The following is a 17,742-nucleotide window of genomic DNA, read 5'->3' as shown; positions in this document are numbered from 1 at the left end:
GCAAGTGCGAGGACGGGGGGGGAGTCTGAGACCTGTGTGGCTCTGGAGGTACAGCAGGCGACCAGTCAGCAAACGGATAGAGGGACAAGGGCAGTAGGCAAGAACAGAGAGGTGGTTAACAAGGGAGAGGGAGAGATGTGGTAGAAAAGAGGAAGGTCTTGAGGAGTTCCAGAACTTAAGGTGATCAGGTTCAAGACAAAGAGAGGCAGGGAGACCGTTCCAGACGGAGCACCTGCCGAGGAAAGAGATCTACCCCCAAATCTCTGTTTTGAGAATCGGTTCACCCGAAGAGAGTTGGGGCAGGACGAGCAGAAGGCTCTAGAAGGAGAGTATCTAGGGAGATAGAGTTGTAGATAGGGTGAGGCCTGGCCCCAGAAAGCCTTGCGGACTATGCAGATGGTCTTGAACTTGATCCTTGCAGCCATGGGGAGCCAGTGGAGGGATTTCAGTACCGGAGATGCAGTCCTTGGGCTGGAGGCCAAGGATAAGTCTTGCAGTTCTGTTCTGGATGAGTTGTAGAGGTCGGAGAGTGGAAGTAGGAAGATTGAGAAAGAGACTGTTGCAATAGTACAGTCTAGAAAAAAACAGGGCTCTGGAGACAGTAAGCCTCTGGGGGAAGGTGAGAAAAGGTCAAATGCCTCTGAGGAGGTGCAGCTGGTAGCAACATTTTTTAGAGATGTCCGAGATGTGAGAGGAGAAGGAGAGAGTGGAGTTGAAGATGACCGCAAGATTTTTTAGCTCACTAGAGGGTGAGGGTGCAGGGCCCAGTGTGGCCGGCCTGCCGGCCATAGGGACAGTGGGAAAGCGGGAGCAGGGGTCCCAATGAGAATGTTCTCTGTCTTGCTGGCATTGAGGCAGAGATCATTAGCAGCACACAAGGACTAAATTGTGGAAAGACAGTTAGGGATGAGCGAGGTGGAAGAGGCAGAGGGTAGCCTGAAAGAGAGCTGTGTGTCATCTGCATAACACTGAAAGTTGGAGATGAAGGCAGAGATCATGCAGGCCAGGGGGGCATGTAGACATTGAAGAACCAAGGGGATATGTTGGATCCGAACCGATTCTAAATAAGATGTAGCTGAGACCTGGGCAGACTCCGGCAGTATTACGGCTAGCACGCACGCACGCAACCATTCAGTGTTTGGATTCAGCAGCCCACATCGGATTCCTGATATTCCAAACCCTACTAAATAGCTGTGGCTGTTTAAAAAGTATATTTAATACTGTTCTCCTTGGGTACAAAGGTCACCATACTCTGTGCACTTGTGACATACTACAACATTCCATTCAGCCTCTTTAAGTTCTGGTAATCTTGAGAATTGTTTCTCAGCCTACTGCATGTTAGTGACATTCTCCATTTTTAGGACATAAATGGATGCTAGAGAAATACAGCAGTTGTCACTGATGTTCAGTAAAATATACCATGTGCCTCCCACCTGTGCCAATTGCAAACTGTTTGGCTTGTTACCCAAATTATGTTTTAAAGTGTGCATTTTGTTATGTCATGTTATGTTGATTTATACTGCACACCGCTACCACCCAAGTGCAGTCTCCAGACGCTCACGTGTCTCTGCAAGAGAAGAGGGCTGGGAGTGTTAGTGGGGGCAGGATGATTCAGAACCAGGAGTAACTGGCATCTGTGAGCATTGTCTTGCGTGTGAGAGTTGGTTCGGTATGCCCAGAGTGTTGTAACCGTATGGGTAGGACTCATGTACTAGTGTTTGTGTTGGGTGTGTGTGTCGTGCAATGTTAGGGTGGGGTTTGCGGTCATGCGCACTGGTTATTTGTATTCATAAGGGGTCCAGAGTCGCGGATGGCTGTAAGGTGTATGAATATATTGTGTTGCTGTGCATTTGTGTGGTGTCGAGGGATTTATGGACTATGTGCAAGTGTGCTCCCTCTAGTTTTGTTTCTAGAGTCTCAGAGAGTAGGTAAGGTACGAAAACATTATTATTTCTCAGCATGTCTATGTGTAGTGTGGCTAGTCAATAGTGGTATATAGTGGCAATGGTTATTTTGGAGGAGCAGGAAGGGGGGAAATGGATTAGTAAATTGATCAGTTTAACGATCGATACCTCTGGCGTGAGTCGTTGGTTGCTGCTTGATGGTGTCTTCCAACGTTCCTGGTTGTGTTCCGTCTGCACTATGCCTGCAGGCTGCCTTTTTTAACCCATTATTTAAATAAATGTCCCCCCCAAACTACTGTAGATTGGTTCCGGCTCCCTCGCTACGCATTTTCACTATGGCATATTTGGGGGAAATATTTATGTCCCTCCCCTTAAAAAAATCACCAGCTGCCCCTGGCCCTTGGACTGTGCTGGGAGCACTGTGGGGGGGCCCAGGGACTGTGATGGGTGCAGGATGGGGCAGGGAGCCATGAAGATAGTGGTGGGAGCAGGGTGGGTAGAGGCCGGTGTCTTTGGTGTGGTGTGATGGGGTGGGTCAGGGAGAGCCCAGGATCTTGACTAGGAGTGGGATGAGCGAGTCCAGAGACAGTGATGGGAGGCAGGTGGGCGGGAGCAGGGTGCAGCGACGATGGCAGTAGTTCATAGCCATTTGGACATACTGTCCATTTGGCATTTTTGGGGGCCCAGACTAAAAAAATGTGAAGACCACTGCTCTATGTCATACTGTAGAAATTATGGAATAAAGTTGTTATTGACTTATCTTTATGGATGGAACTACATATGCATTGAAGAAATATAAACTTTTGGAACATGTTAAAACATTCATCAAATCTCACTGAATGAATTAAAATATATTTGTGCAGATGTTAACACTATGCAAGGGGGGTGTTCAAAAAGTTGAAAATCGACATGACTCTTATTGAACATATGTTAAGTGAATTATGTTTCTTTTTGTTACAGAATTGGGTAGCAAAAGCAGAAAAGCAGAAACTGCTGTCAGAAACTCTTGACTTGTCAGAACTCTTCCATCCAGACACATTCCTGAATGCATTGCGCCAGGAAACTGCACGGTAGGATGAGTCATGATCCTTTCTTCTCCTTTTACTGACATATTTTGCACTGTACAGTTATTTTATAAATATTTTATAAATAAGCTGTCGCTGCCAACATGTGCCAACATGTGCATTCATTATGAATGTTTTTTTCTCTGAGATAGAGCATATTGTTTTACATGGTAACATGCAAAAATAAAATAAGTTTTATATTGTTTTGTAGTTGCTACGAAACTAACAATCTGAAGGATTAGCTATATGTATTTGTAAAGTACCAATGCTAAATGCCTACATTTTATATTGAGTGGAGCAACATTGACTTCTCACTTGTGTGTTTGTAAAAAAGATTATATTTAATGAAGGGCGAATTAAATTTAAAGAATTTGCATTCCTAATCCCATTGCCTTAAAAAGATTATTTATTTATTGTTCACTTATTACGCACTTATACAGGAAGCAAATATTGTTTCAAAGCAACCACAGGGCAACAGGGAGGGGACAGAGGATGATAGAAAATGAAATTACAACAATGTTAAATAATGAATTATAAAAATATAAGAAGAGATAATGAGGAGGGAAGGACGAACCTACTATGCCTTGTGAGTGTTCAGTAAGTGCAAGTGCAGATGGGAGAGGGGTATGGGATAGGAACAGTGGTGCTCATGGAGAGCAGCACGTGAAGTGCTATGAAGAAAAATAAGTTTAACCTCCAGTGGTGGAGGGTGTGCCGAGGCAAGTGCAGAGGATAGACAGCAGCAGGGATGATAAGATATGGGATATCAGGGCCCATAGGATGCCTAAGGGCCCTGCCCACCAAGCAAGCTACTTTGCAATTAGCTGGGAGAGAAGGACGGAAGGAAGAGGTAAAGAGGCTTTTCCGGAACTTAAGGATGTCCTCCTCAAGACAAAGAGGGGGGGGAGGCTGTTCCAAAGAAGGGAGCACGCTGAGGACAGCGATCAACCACCTGCCCTCTGTTTAGCAAACCACTTTACTTACAAGGAGTTGGTGCCAGAGTAACATAGGTGTCTAGAGGGGAAACATTTAGTCAGAAAGATTTGCAGATAGTGGTCCCTGGCCCCAGGAAGCCTTGTGGATGATCCAGAGGGATTTGAATGTAATCTGATTAAGGAGGAGACTATTGCAATAGTGAAGCCAAGAGAGAACCAGAGCCCAGGTAACATTGAGTCTCTGGGGGAAGGTGAGGAAAGGTAAAATTCCTTTCGGAAGGAAAAGCTGAAAGTGGGACTTCTTGGCAATGTCCTGAGTATGAGGGAGGAAGGAGAGAGAGGAGTCGAAGATGACTCTAAGGTTTCTGTCAACCATAGAGGGAGCAGGGAAGAGCCCATGAAAGAAAGCCAGAGTGAAGTAAAGAAGTCGGGTGCCGGGGTCCCAAAAGGGGGGATCTCCGTTTTGCTGGCATTGAAGCAGAGATCATTAGAAGCACACCAGGCCTGGATGACTGAGAGACAGTGGGGATGATGGCGGGTGCAAGGGCGTCTGTAGGAAGTTTGAGGAAGAGTTGTGTGTCGTTGGCATAGCAGTGGAAGTTGGGGGAGGAGGAGAAAATGAGGTGTGCCAGCAGAGTAAGGTAGATGTTAAAGAGACAGGGTGAAAGAATGGAGCCCTGGAGGATGCCACAGGTGGAGAAGGAAGTAGGGAAGGACAAAGTGCCCAGTATGACTTTGAAAGAGCGGTTGGTTAGGAAGGAGGTAAGCCAGTCCAGTGCCCGCTCCAAGATACCAGGGGTGTCATGGAGCCTTTTTATGAGGATGGAGTGGTTCACTGTCTCAAATGAAGAAGAGAGATCAAGGAGGATGAGTACAGCAGGGGAGTGTGTTCAGAAGAGCAGTTTCCATCCCTCTGGATGCTCGGAATCCAGATTGATGGTCATGGAGACCGCCAACAAGTTCATTGTGGGAGTTAAATTGGGGTAGGGCCAGCTTCTCAAGCAGTTTCCCAAGGAAAGGGGTGATGGAGATAGGGTGATAGTTGGCTGGACAGGAAGGGTCTGCTGACATTCCTTTAAGAAGGGGGCACACAAAGGAGTGCTTGAGGGAGGATAGAAAAGAACCAGGCAAAGGAGTGGTTACAAAGATCAGCGAGAACAGGGGCGAGAGAGCACATTTCCTTGATGGTTCTGGATGAGCAAGGGGAAACCTATTTGGAAGAGACCTTCATGGAGTTGACAACTCTGGTGACTTCTTCCGTAGAGACGGAGGCAAAGGAGGAAAAGGAGGAAGGAGGAGGGTGAGTGGTTAGAGGAGGCAAGGGGGGGGAATGTGTTGGAAGAGTGCGTGACAAGGCTGTTCAGTATGTCCTGGGTTTTGGTGGTGAAGTGAGTGGCGAGTGCATTGCAAAGGACCTTGGGAGGAGTAGGGGCAGATGATACTGTGGATGTGTTGGCAAGTTCCCTGCAGATTTTGAAGAGTTCAGCCATGTTTTTGGATGCACCAGATACTCGTGCCTGAATGTGGTCCCTTTTCTTGGCATGGATTAGCGAGTCTGTAATTCCTTTGGAGCAGGCGGCAGGCCAGTTTGTCAGAGAGTGGACCTGAGTTTTGCCATTTCCGTTCTGCAGCCTGTCTGAAAGTTCAGAGTCCTTCCAGGTGTTACGCTTGGAGGCAGGTTTCATGGCGGATCCTCATGACTGGAGCAGAGTCAGAGGTAGAGTCTGAGTTGAGTGGGCAAGGAGGAATGAAGCTGGAAGTGAAGGTAGCAGCTGACACTCATTTCATCAGACGGATGTTCGTGAATGAGGTTGGCAGGGCTTTTGGAGAAGTTGTCACAAGACCATAGGGACCCAGGCGGGAGGAGAGAAGAGAGTGGTCAGACCAAGAGAGAGGGGTGACCAGAGGAGATGAAATAGGGAGGTCAGAAAGGATGATGACATCCAGCATGTGCCTGGCGCAGAGTGGGTTGGACCAGAGGGAAGAATGGAGAGGGATAGGGAGGTACAGAGTTCAACGAAGAGGGTGGATTCTGTGCATGGGGACTCTAATTGGATGTGAAAGTCACCCAAGAGTAGCAGGTTGGAAGTAGTTGAGAGTAAGGAGGAGCAGAAGTCAGCCCACTCAGAGAGAAACTGAGAGGAAGCATCTGGAGGCCAGTAAATGGTAGCAAATGTCAGAGTGGAGGAGTCAGAGATGACCAATATGCATACTAGGCTCTCAAACGACAAATTGAGCTAATCGGGTAGGATGGAAGAAGGAATCCACTCAGGGAAGATTAAGGCAACTCCACCGCCAGCCCAGTGAGGTCGAGGCTTGGAGGTGATCTTAAAGCCATCGGGTAAGAGAGTCAAAGGAAATGACTGAGCTGGCATTAAACCAAGTCTCAGTGAGTGCAAGCATGTCAAAGTCAGTGTCTTCAAGGACAAGGCAGATGTCAGCAGTGTCTGTTGGCTGAGCGTGCGTTGAGGGTCACCAGGTGGAGACAATCACTTCCTTTGAACGTTTTTTGAGATGGACTACAGGGGCTTGGTACTTTAGTCAGAGGAGGCGGAGCAGGGGGGAGAAAGGGGAGAGGCAGGAGAAGGAAGGAAAATGATGAGAGATGGCAACATCCGGTCAAAGAGAAGGAGGTTGGCCTGAGGGCCTTGAACCAGGATGGTGCCCATGAGGCAGACATTAATGCAGCAGCAAGATGAGAAGAAGCCCACCAAGAGGACTTCCCATTTGGTGCCTTCATTAATGTGAGAGGAAGAGTCAGGTGAGAGATTAGAGGTGAGATTAGAAGTCCATAGGCCTGGAGATGGGACAGAGAAAAGGATGTCAGTGAAGATTTCCTTGGAAGATGCACTGACATAGGTGTCTGCAATTGGGAGGCCAGTGTTAGCAGCAAGGAAGTCTTTTTTTTTTTAATGCTTTTATCATCCAGATTTTGTGAGAGTGGGTGGATAGGTGATAGGGTAGCAGTTAAGAGTAGATTGGAGAGATGTAGAGTGCAATCTCAGAGCAAGAGGTGAGAGGCAGAGAGATAAAGAGGGGGGTGCTGCAGTGCTCGGTTCTGACCTTAACTCATAGGCGGCCAAGTGAATGTTAAGAGTAACAGTCACAAGCAATGCAGGATGTGAGCAACGTTCTAATATATTGCATCATCTATACCTCCATCTCATTCGAAGAAGAAGCAACCTTCCTTCATTGAATACTCAGCCCCACTTCCTTCAATTTTCCTGCCAGTTCTTCCAGACACTAAATTCCATTCGGACCATCTTTCCCTTTAACTAGACTTGACCATCTTTCTTTCATTGGTGTCATTGGTTAAGGACTAGGTACCACATGTGGGAAGTCTTAGTTTGTTTTTACCTTTCTCTCTCTATGCAGCACCAGTGCTTGGGCCCACTCCTCAAATACACTTTGTAATGGATACTTTTCCACAGCTTCCTCATTTTTAAAAATCTCCAATCTCCCCCTCTGGTCCAGAACGTTTTTCAACGGCCACCAGGTGATGCTGTGCATCTTTGTCAGAGTTCACCACTGCTACTTGAAACCCTTTGTGCTGGAAGTAAGGTCTGGAATATTACACGGCCCGCGGTAGTGGCCGTGTAGTTATGGTTAAGTTGCTAAACTCATAGGAAGAGCACTTTTTCGTTTGTTTATAACTTCGCTCCCCCTGGACAAAACCTCACCAAACTTTGCAAAAAAAAGTATATGGTCGGCTCTGATTTTTTCCCCCAAGTTGGGTGAGGTTTCGTCCGGGGGGGGGCAAAGTTATAGTGGGGTTCCCAAAGTCTTTTTTTTCCCCATAAACTGAATGGTGAAAAACGTTTGCCGAACGGCTGGACGGATTTTCACCCAATTTGCTGCAGGGGCTTGGGTGCTTTTGTGTGTTTGGTGGAAATCCAACCAGTAATTCTTTTGCAAAATACTGAAATGCACGTCCCAAAAAATGTGTGATATCTGGGTCCGCTCCACAGACCCATTTCCCTGTTCGCTCTGCGGACAGAAGTGTCATTGGCTCGCGGTACGGCGTGCTGTCGGAGAAGTTTGGACGCGGCCGGTGGTTGGCTGGAGGGAAGCGTGCTGTGCGTCAACATTTTTGGGGAAAGCTGCCATGGTGTATCGGAGGACAGTGCGGCCTGGAAAATGTATCGTACACAATGTGTTGGCAGCAATAAGGGAGGGAACGGGTGGGGGAGTGAGAAGTGGTTCATGTGACATATGTAGGCCAGTACCTTGTCTGGTGATTGGAGGCAGCTATTGTAACGGCCCCATAGCTTCTGTCGTGAACTGTTTGTGGCAACCTCTTTTCATGGTGAGTGGAGGCAGGTAAATTACAGAAGGGTAGTAAATTGCACATGACATAGGTTGGGTGGGAGCGCGGGTGGCTGTGCGCTGCGGATGGAATGCAGTAGTTGGGCACATGGTGTCAGGCATGGGTGAATGAAGGTGTGCTGGGTGTGTGGAAGGATTAGACTATTGGGTGCATGGCCGAAGGTCATAGGCTGTGGGCTGTAGAGCATGCACTCAAGAGCGTAGGGCTGCAACATACCCACCACAGTAACAAATGTTTGACTCTGCATCCGGTAGAGGGTGGTGCTTGCATAGTGTGGTGTGTGCAGATTGGTTGCAGTAGGGCCAGTGTTGCAAACAGAATGTGGGTAGGTTGGCAGTGACACAGTACTTTGTGAATGGAAGTGGGTACGCCCATAGTATGTGAATGAAAGTGCACAGGGGTGCACGAGAGAGTGTTTTGTTTGTACATTATGTTAACTGTTGCAATTTTTTGCTGCATAGCTCCATGGCGGTGCACAGGTTGGGTAGGCGTGCCGGTGGCAGTGGTATCTATGTGGATGGTCGTAGTTGGTGACATGACGTTGCTGTGGGTGTGTTCAAAGCCTATGCTGTGTGCAGATTTGTTGAAGTAGGCCCAATGTTGTGAAAATGTTGTGGTTAGTGACACAATACTTTGTGAATGGCTGTGGGTAGGGGTGGTGGAGGCTGTGGTATGTTTGTGGATTCTGCTAATTGCTACTTTTTTTTGTGAACAGGTGTTTTATGGTGTGGGGGAGTTGGGGTGAAGTGCCGCTACCTACGTATGTGACGTTTGTGCATAATGTTACCGGCCCACATGGGCGTTATGTCAACTGTTGCAATTTTCTGCTGCATAACTCTATGCCGGTGCACAGGTTGGGTAGGAGTGTTGGTGGCAGTGGTATGTATGTGGATTGTCGTAGTTGCTGACATGGTGACATGCATGCTGGCATTATGTTGCTGTGGGTGTGTTCAAGGCCTAGACTATTGGGTGCATGGCCGAAGGCCGTAGGCCATGCACTCAAGAGCCTAGGCCTTGAGGACACCCATGGCAGTAATGCATTTTTGACTGCATCAGTTAGAGGGTGGTGACATGTAAGGAATGGTTGTGGAGCACATTTCAGCTGTTATAGGCCAGTGTTACAAACAGAATGTGGGTAGGCTGGCAGTGGCGCAACACTTTGTGAATGGAAGTGGGTACGCCCATAGTATGTGATTGAAAAAGCACAGGGGTGCAGAAGAGAGTGTTTTGTTTGTACATTATGGTAACTGTTGCAATTTGTTGCTGCATAGCTCCATGGCGGTGTGCTGTGGTTGGAGATGCTGCAGTCAAAAGTCATGGAGTGTGGGCACTGGCTGCAGTGTTTGCATACTGTCAGTATGGTAGAGGGTATGGTTGAAGGGCAGCGTATATGTACTTGGATATTTTGCTCTGTGCACAATGCTTGCAGTATGGGCAATGTTGTAAACATTTTGTGGTTAAGTTAGCAGTGACACAATACTTTTTGAGTGGAAGTGGGTAAGAGAATAGTATGCGAATGAAAGGGCGTAGGGGTGCCGGAGACAGTGTAATGTTTATACATTATGGTAACTGTTGCATGTAACACTGTGCATGTCCATTGCAGTGTGGAGGTTGGTTAGGAGTGCTGGTTCCAGTGGTGCGTATGTGCATAGTGGTAGTTGGTGACATGCTGACATGCATGGTTGCATTATGGTTGGGGAATGTGTGCAAGGAGCACACCCACTGGAGCAATGCAGGTTTGACAGTGCATGAGGCACAGGGTGGTGATCTTTGGAGAACGTGTGTGGAGCACATTGTGGACGTTCTACAGCTCCACAAGTGAGTTGCAAAGCGTGTATTGTGCGTTCCATGGTTGTGGTGATAGTTGCAACATGCTACAGTATTTGGTGTGCAGCAGGAGATGGTGCAGTGAGAAGTTGTGTAGTGTGGCAACAGGTGCAGTGTGTACGTAAGGTGAGTATGGAAGTGGGTATGGTTGAAGTGCAGCTTATATGTGGTTGGCACTGGCGTAACAGTGGCCCCCGCAGCCCCAGCGGTGCGGGGGGCCCCACCAGCACATGTCCTGGGAGGGGGCACCACTCGTAGAAAAAAAAAAGAAAAATATTTATTTTTACCAAAAAAAAATCGTTTCTTTTTGAATTCACTCTGCATTTATAAAGAAATTATTTCTGTAACAGAAATAATTTCTTTATGATGGCAGAGTGACTACAAAAAGAACCAGCAGGTTGCCGCCGAACCCATAATGATTTACTGGCACCTGACCTCCCGGTAACACCGGGGGTTTACAACCCCGGCGCTCTGGGAAGTCAGGCGTCGGCAAATAGTAAATCCCCATTTCCATAAAGTCCTATCGGACTCTATGGTAATGGAGACCACAGAAGCACCGGCACCATTAATAACGGTGCCAGTGCTTTCGTGAAAACTATGCGTGTGGGTGCCGAACAGGATGGCAACCGCCCGCACAGCTGTAATATGCCGGCCCGGAAACAACAGTGCTGGAAAGTTTACCGGCACCGTTGTTTCCAGTCCGGCATAGTTGTAATGAGGCCCAATTTCTTTTTGAAGTGTTAGGGCTCCCCCTCAACCCATCACGCGTGTGTTTGTGAGTGTATGTTGAAAGGGTGCACACTTAAATGTATGGATGGGCGCCTGGGTGTGCCAGTATGGTGAAAGAATGCACACTTAATTGTATGGATGGCTGGGTGTGCGTGTGTGTATATGGTGAATGATATGTGTGCTTGCGTTCAGAGGTGCAACAAAACCTACATTTCGGGGGGCTAACCCTTCAAATGTTGGGAGAGGTGCTAACTTCATGGGTGGTGGGGGAGGGGCAAACTTATTTGTTTGGGGCATCTAATTTCTTTACACATTTTAATTAGACTATTCTAGTGCAGCTTCAATGTTACAAGCAGTTAACTCTCTCCTTTAAGGTTGAAAGCATCCACTTATGGACTGCTGTGAAAATGAGGGCTCTCCTGTTCCCTCTCTACCCTTCCAATCACTCCCCTGGCATACAAGTATTAAACCCACATCACGATTTCAATTTCCTAAAAAATGTGACATTTGAATGCAGGTACTAACAGTGAAATGCTTTATGTTAATAATTGCTGGGTTCTTGTTAACAGCAAAATCCTACTGCTCTGAGGGTCAGCCAGGTCGAGTCAACATAGCCCAACATTTCAGGGGGGTTGGGGGTGCTGAATCCAAGTCAACTCAATGGTGTTGCATCAATACTTGTGTTTAATGCCTGGATTACTTATTGGTAATCTTCATTACTCCTAGCCCTATTCTTCCTCGTCCGAGTGTGTATGAGACAGTACTTGTGTACAAGGCACTCTGACTCATACACAAGTACTGGGATGAGGTAGAGGTGCATGGAGGTAATGCCTGACTTAGCTGCCTGTAATCTTCATTACTCCTAGTCCCACTCTTCCTCATCCCAGTACTTACCTATGAGGCAAGGAGCCTCAACCGTAAGCTCTGGGGCAAGGAAGAGGGACGTGGAGGTAATTCTGGGCCAAGGAGCTGATTCTAGAGGTTGGGGTCGGAGGCAGAAGGGATGTGTGGGGGGCAGGATTGTACGACAAATCATAATGGCTGTCCATGTCCAGGCTAAGCAGGCATGATATGTGGTATTAGTGGCTAGAGAGGCATTTTGGTGCAGCCAGTCTAGTCATTCCTCAGTTTGGTATGATTTTTTTTAACTGGGCATTTCTTATAAAGCAGTCCTGCTAAGTGAATTACCTGGCTAGACTGCCTTTTGGGTGCTGCCAGTCTAGTCATTTCTTATTGCGGCATTGTATATTTTTCTGGGCATCTTTGATCAAATGATATGATATGAGTCATTTATAACGCACCTGCACACAAGTGTTTCTAGGCGCGACAAAACAAGGGAGGGAAGATAGAGGGAGGACAAGACAAACGATCTTACTAGGCCTTGTGTCATTCAGATCGTGCAAGTGCGAGAACGAGAAGTGCAAGGGGAAAGGGAGGGGGGAGTGCAGGGGAGAGGGGAGGGAAAAACAGGAACAGCAATGTTCTGAGTAAGTGCAGCCAGGGCAGCGTGGCTCTGGGTAGTGCAAGGAGAACAAGGGACTGTAGGGTTACAGTTACAGCCCCTAAGTGCATGGTAGGCCCAGAGGCAGTGCAAAGGTGACTGATCAAGAAAGAGTCTGGACTCAGTGAGATTCTGAGGGTAGCCAAGCAATCAGTCGGTACAGCAGACAGGTAGGTCAGGTAGGCCAGCAGGGGAGGGAGAGAGAGAAAGCAAAGGAGAAGAGGAAAGTTTTGAGCTGCTTCTGGAACTTCAGGTTGTCTGGCTCAAGTTTGAGAGGGGCAGAGAGGCTATTCCAGAGGGAGGCACCTGCAGAGGAGAGAGATCTACCCCCACTCTCTGCCTCAAGAAGCGTGTAACCCTTAGAGAGTTTTAGGTAGCTGAGCGAAGGGCTTGAGAAGGAAGATTTTTTGGATGAGAGTGTTGGATGTAGTGCGGCCCGGGCCCAGAAAGCCTTGTGGACAATGCAAAGTGTCTTGAACTTGATACTTGCAGCAACTGGGAGCTAGTGGAGAGATTGCAGGGCTGGAGAGATACGATCCCTGGGCTTGAGGCCAATGATAAGTCTTGCAGTCCTGTTCTGGATTAGTTGCAGAGGCTGGAGAGCAGAGGAAGGCAGATTGAGAAAGAGGCTGTTGCGGTAGTCCAGCCTAGAGAGAACCAAGGCTCTGGAGACAGTGACTTTCTAGGGGAAAGTGAGAAAGGAAAGAGTCCCTTTGTGAAGGAGCAGATGGTAGTGGGACGTTTTGGCGACGTCTGAGATGTGAGGAGAGAAAGAGAGAGTGGAGTCAAAGAAGACACCAGGGTTGTTAGCCTTCCAGGAAGGCGAAGGAAGAGGGCCCAAGGCGGGCGGCCAGAGTGAGAGGGAAAGCAGGGGCAGGAGTCCAAATGAGATGGATCTCCATCTTACTGACATTAAGGCAGAGATCGTTGAAGGCACACCAATCCTGAATCACGGATAGACAGTCGGGAATGAGCGAGAGAGAGGAGGAGTCCGAGGGGAGCCTGAAGGAAAGCGGAGTGTCATCCGCATAACACTGAAAGTTAGTGGAGAATGTAGAGATCAGGTGGGCCAAAGGGGCCACATAGAGGTTGCCCAGGTTCTCATGGAGTAGATTGATCAGGATGGCATGGTTGACCGCGTCGAAAGCAGAGGAAATATCAAGAAGGATGAGGACAGAAGAAATGCTGGAATCAAGGTAAGAGAGCAGATCTTCACAGGTATTCAGGACAGTAGTTTCCGTTTCTATGGCAGCTCTCAAGCCAGACTGATGGTCATGGGGACAACCAACAGATTCTGTGTGAAGAGTAAGCTGGGAGATGGCCAGCTTTTTCAACAGTTTGCCCAGGAAAGGGGTGATGGAGATTGGGTGATAGTTTGCCAGGCAGGCAGGATCAGCAGACGGCTTCTTGAGGAGTGGGTGCATAAAGGAGTGCTTAACGGGAGAGGGGGAACGTTCCCGTGGCGAAAGAGTGATTACAGAAATCGGTGAAGGCTGGAGCAAGGGTGTCAATATGGTTCTTGATGGTTCTGGTGGAGCAGGAGAGCACCTGTTTGGCTGACACTTTCATAGATCGGACTTGCCCAGAAACCTCGGCAGGTGTTGTCAAAGAAAAAGAGGAGAAAGGAGGAAGAGGGGTAGAGATGGCCAAAGGGGGGCCGGGAGAGGAAGAGGAGATGGGGGACAGGATGTCCTGAGTTTTAGTGGAGAAGTGAGAGGACAGAGCCATACAGAGGGCCTGGGAGTTAACAGGAGAGGTGAAGACTGCAACAGGATTGACCAATTCTTGGCAGATTTTAAAGAGTTTGGCCGTGTTGTTAGAGGCCACAGAGACACGGGCTTGAATGTGTGTTCTCTTCCTGATGAGTGTTATTGCTTCGACTGGCATTTTGGTTCAACCAGTCTAGGTATGTCTAAATGTGGCCTGGCATGCTTTACTGTAATGTTATTACGTGTCTACACTGGTCTACATTGTGCAGCCAGTTGGACATGTTTTCAATGTGGCATGGCATTTTTAATAGCAAAGCATTAATGTTCCTGTGCACTGTTGATGACTTGCATCTATTGGATTGGTGTTACCCTACAAAACAATTGCGAACACTCTGGCTTTTTAGCCAATTTTTCACAGAAAGTGCGCTGAATATTATATTAAAACACATATTTATATCTTTCTCCTACTGCATTGTGCGGCATATCCCTTCAGCAGCACGTTTGTACGAATTTGCGCAAGTGTGATAATCTAGGCCGGCCCAGAGTGTGGCGTGACCTTTTATTTGTTGCTGATTTGGGGGGGGCCCTCAGCCTGGCTCGCAGGGGGGCCCCCACATTTTGTGTTACGCCACTGGTGGTTGGTTACTCTGCTGTATGCAGATTTATTGAAGTAGGCCCAATGTTCTGAAGCTGTTGTGCATTGGTTGCCAGTGACACAATACTTTGTGAATGGCAGTGCGTAGAGGTGGTGCAGGCTGTGATATGTTTGTGGATTCTGCTGTGTGACACGTTTTCGTGAATGGGTGTTTTATGGTGTGGGGGAGTTGGGTAGAAGTGCCGCTACGTATGTTACGTTTGTGCATAATGTTAGGTGCCCACATGGTCGCTTGCTTGGATGTATATTTATTTATTTAGATTTGTAAAGTGCGCTGCAGCCCGCGGGCATCGAGGCGCTATAAAGTGATTCAGGGTTACGTGGAATGCTGCCCAAAAAGTTTGCTTATTGGCGAGTATACAGTAAGGTTACATTGCTGATGGCGCACGAGATAGATATACAGAGTAGAACATACCCAAAGTAGAACATCGTTATTAGACAAAAAGTCTAATTTTGTATAGTGTTGTGGTGGGTGTGGAAAGGGCTGCACTGTTGTGTGCATGGCCAAAGGTGTGCTGGGTACGTCTTAGGATCTTTCTGGATGCTGCAATCGTGCATTCTTTAGCAGAGGTTTCTGGTGGAAGGGATTTGCAATCAAAAGGAACGTGTACTGAGAGTGTTTAACAGTAAATATGGAGTGGTGTATACAAATTACAATGTGCAATGCAGAGGTTTTGCATGTGATTGCTGCATGCGTGTCTGAAAATTTGACAGCACCCAATGGGGGAGTGTTGCAAAAATGACAGTGCAAAGGGAAGAAGTATTGTGTGTGCTTTACTGGGCTGTGGCTCTCACTGTAGATGGGAAAGCGCACGTGCCACATCTCGCCATTGTGAGCAGGGTGGAAAGGGAAATGGAATTGTGGGAAATAGGCAACTAGGTGTTTATTGGTGTGGTTCACAGGAAGGGGCGGTACCATTTCGTCCCAATACTGTGTCGTGAGGGACGGTCGAGATGGAGAGACGCACAGTGCTTATTGTTGTTATACCTTGTGCGCCATCTGCACAGGTGTTGTGTGCAAAGAGGCGTTTCTGGTAATTTCGGGTTGGAAGGAGTGGATGCTTTCTGGACCTGTCAGGGTGTCCTGCAGTTTCGGCCGGATGGTTCGCCTTTGCAGATATGTGGCATCCGTCACAAACATTTACTTTGTCCTGGTGCACTATGGAAGTCTACATTTGGGTTACATGTCATGTGGACGATTAATCCATCACCTGAATAGGTTGCTGACTGCAGTGATGCTTATTTTTCCTACTGCATAGGTCGATGCATAAAATCAAGAGGAGTATGGGTCCATGACAGAAGATGTGCTATAAAAAGAATTATGCGTGAATTTATGCAGACTGCTGGCATGTTCTCCACCCACTATGAGATCATGAGGTCGCAAAATATGTAGTGGTTCCGTAGAAATTGCATTTATTTGAGCACCATTGGCAATTCCGTTTTCTTTTACACTGTGCAAGAAGCATTGACCAGAATGGGGTAAAAATGTGAGGAGAGGAAAACAGAAACAAATAAAAAGAGAAAATACAAAAAAAAGTTGCTTGCACGCACGTCAAAAAAAGAACAAAAAAACCTTTATACATCTACAATGGCACACCAAATCCCCTACCCAGTTTGATATTGTTTACCTCGCCAGCCCCCACCACCCAAGAAAATGGCATTTTGTTGGCACCCATTGGCAATCCAGTTTTGTTTGCTCGCTTACAGGATGGGGTGAAGAGTTTACTGTACTAATGTGAGCACAAGAAAACACAAAAGCTAACAAAAACCGAAAAAGGTGTTTCTGTGGAAGCATCAAAAAAGAAAACAGGCTCTTTTAAGAGCTGTCCCTTCCCACGAACTTCCCCTACCCTGGTTGCAAGTTATTCCCCCACACCCTTACGCAGTACGAACGCCACATCCAGGGATTTTGGGGGTGCCGGCTACGGATATGGAACTGTGGGAATTTTCCAATCAGATGCTTAGGTTGTGCAGCAATGGGAAGAGGGACTCCTGCTTCACTCGGGCCTGGCCCTTGACGTATTTGGGAACCCGCATGTGCCACATTCGGAGCTTCTCACCATGCTGGCCTATAAAAATGGGACTGTACCGATTGTCCTATCAGGTGCTGCTCAGGGTGTGTGTCACAGGAAAGCACGCGAGTGGGAAGAAGGACTCCTGCTTTACTGGGGCGCAGCCCTCGCGGTCATTGGGGAAAGGCACGTGCCACATTCTGCGTTTCTCAGCATGCTGGCCAATGGAAATGGGACTATGGCCTTTGGCCAATGAGGTTCTCAGGGTGTACGTCACAGGAAAGAGCACCAATAGGGAGAAGGAGGAGTCCTGCTTCACCGGGGCGCGGCCCCCACGGTCATTGGGGAAAGGCACATTTTGCGCTTCTCACCATGGTGGTAAATGGGAATGGGACTATGGCCTTTGGCCAATCAGGTGCTCTGGGTGTGCGTCACAGGAAAGGGCGGAATTCACTTTTTCCATTACTTTGTGTACTGCGGTTGGCAAATATGGCAAGACGCACAGTTTTCGTCGTGGGTGATGGCTTTGTGGAAGGTCTGTTCGTCTATGCCCTCCAAAAAGACTTGTCTGGCAATTTCAGTTTGGAGGGAGTGGACGGTTTGTGTTGTAATGTCGAAGCGTGCTGTTTCGGCGGACTGCTTGTAGGATGTCGACGCGTGGCCTCTTCGGCAAATTTACATGTTGTGATCGTGCACTTTGGAGCCTTCTTTTTGGGCTACATGCCTTGTTCCCGTGTGTTCCGTCAACTGAAGGTTATGATGAAAGCAGTGCAGCGCATTTTACATACTGCCAAGGTGCTTTTCTCATGTATACCCCTGAGAATAGTGTGGAAGTATTCCAATGATTCCTGTCGCCAGCCAGAGGTCGGAAGGGGTCTCATCAACAGAAGCATATGTGACTTCTTGAGTGCTGCTGGGATGTTCTCCTGTGAGAATGAGAACATTGGTTCGCGATACATACACCTTTTCAAAACAAATGGCATGTCTTTGTCGACCAGTGGCAATGAAATGTTGTTTCACAATCTACACACTGCACTGAAGACTCTATTGTGAGAATGTGAGCTGACATTTAAAACACA

At 47.7% G+C, this 17,742-nt stretch overlaps 1 protein-coding gene across 3 annotated transcripts in view; it reads left to right on the top strand.

The window, feature by feature from the left end:
- DYNC2H1 (dynein cytoplasmic 2 heavy chain 1) overlaps positions 1-17,742 on the top strand; it is a 3,314,293-nt gene that overhangs the window by 3,212,119 nt on the left and 84,432 nt on the right. For all 3 annotated transcript variants that reach the window (XM_069639013.1, XM_069639012.1, XM_069639011.1), the window contains one exon: positions 2,865-2,974. In XM_069639013.1, coding sequence (XP_069495114.1) covers positions 2,865-2,974 — 110 coding nt within the window. The remainder of the gene's footprint in view (positions 1-2,864; positions 2,975-17,742) is intronic.

Source organism: Ambystoma mexicanum, chromosome 7q (genome assembly GCF_040938575.1).
Source record: "Ambystoma mexicanum isolate Mex_15411 chromosome 7q, UKY_AmexF1_1, whole genome shotgun sequence".
Lineage (NCBI taxonomy): Eukaryota > Metazoa > Chordata > Amphibia > Caudata > Ambystomatidae > Ambystoma > Ambystoma mexicanum.
Note: the sequence above shows the minus strand (reverse complement) of the source record. Positions and strands in the feature narration are given on the sequence as shown.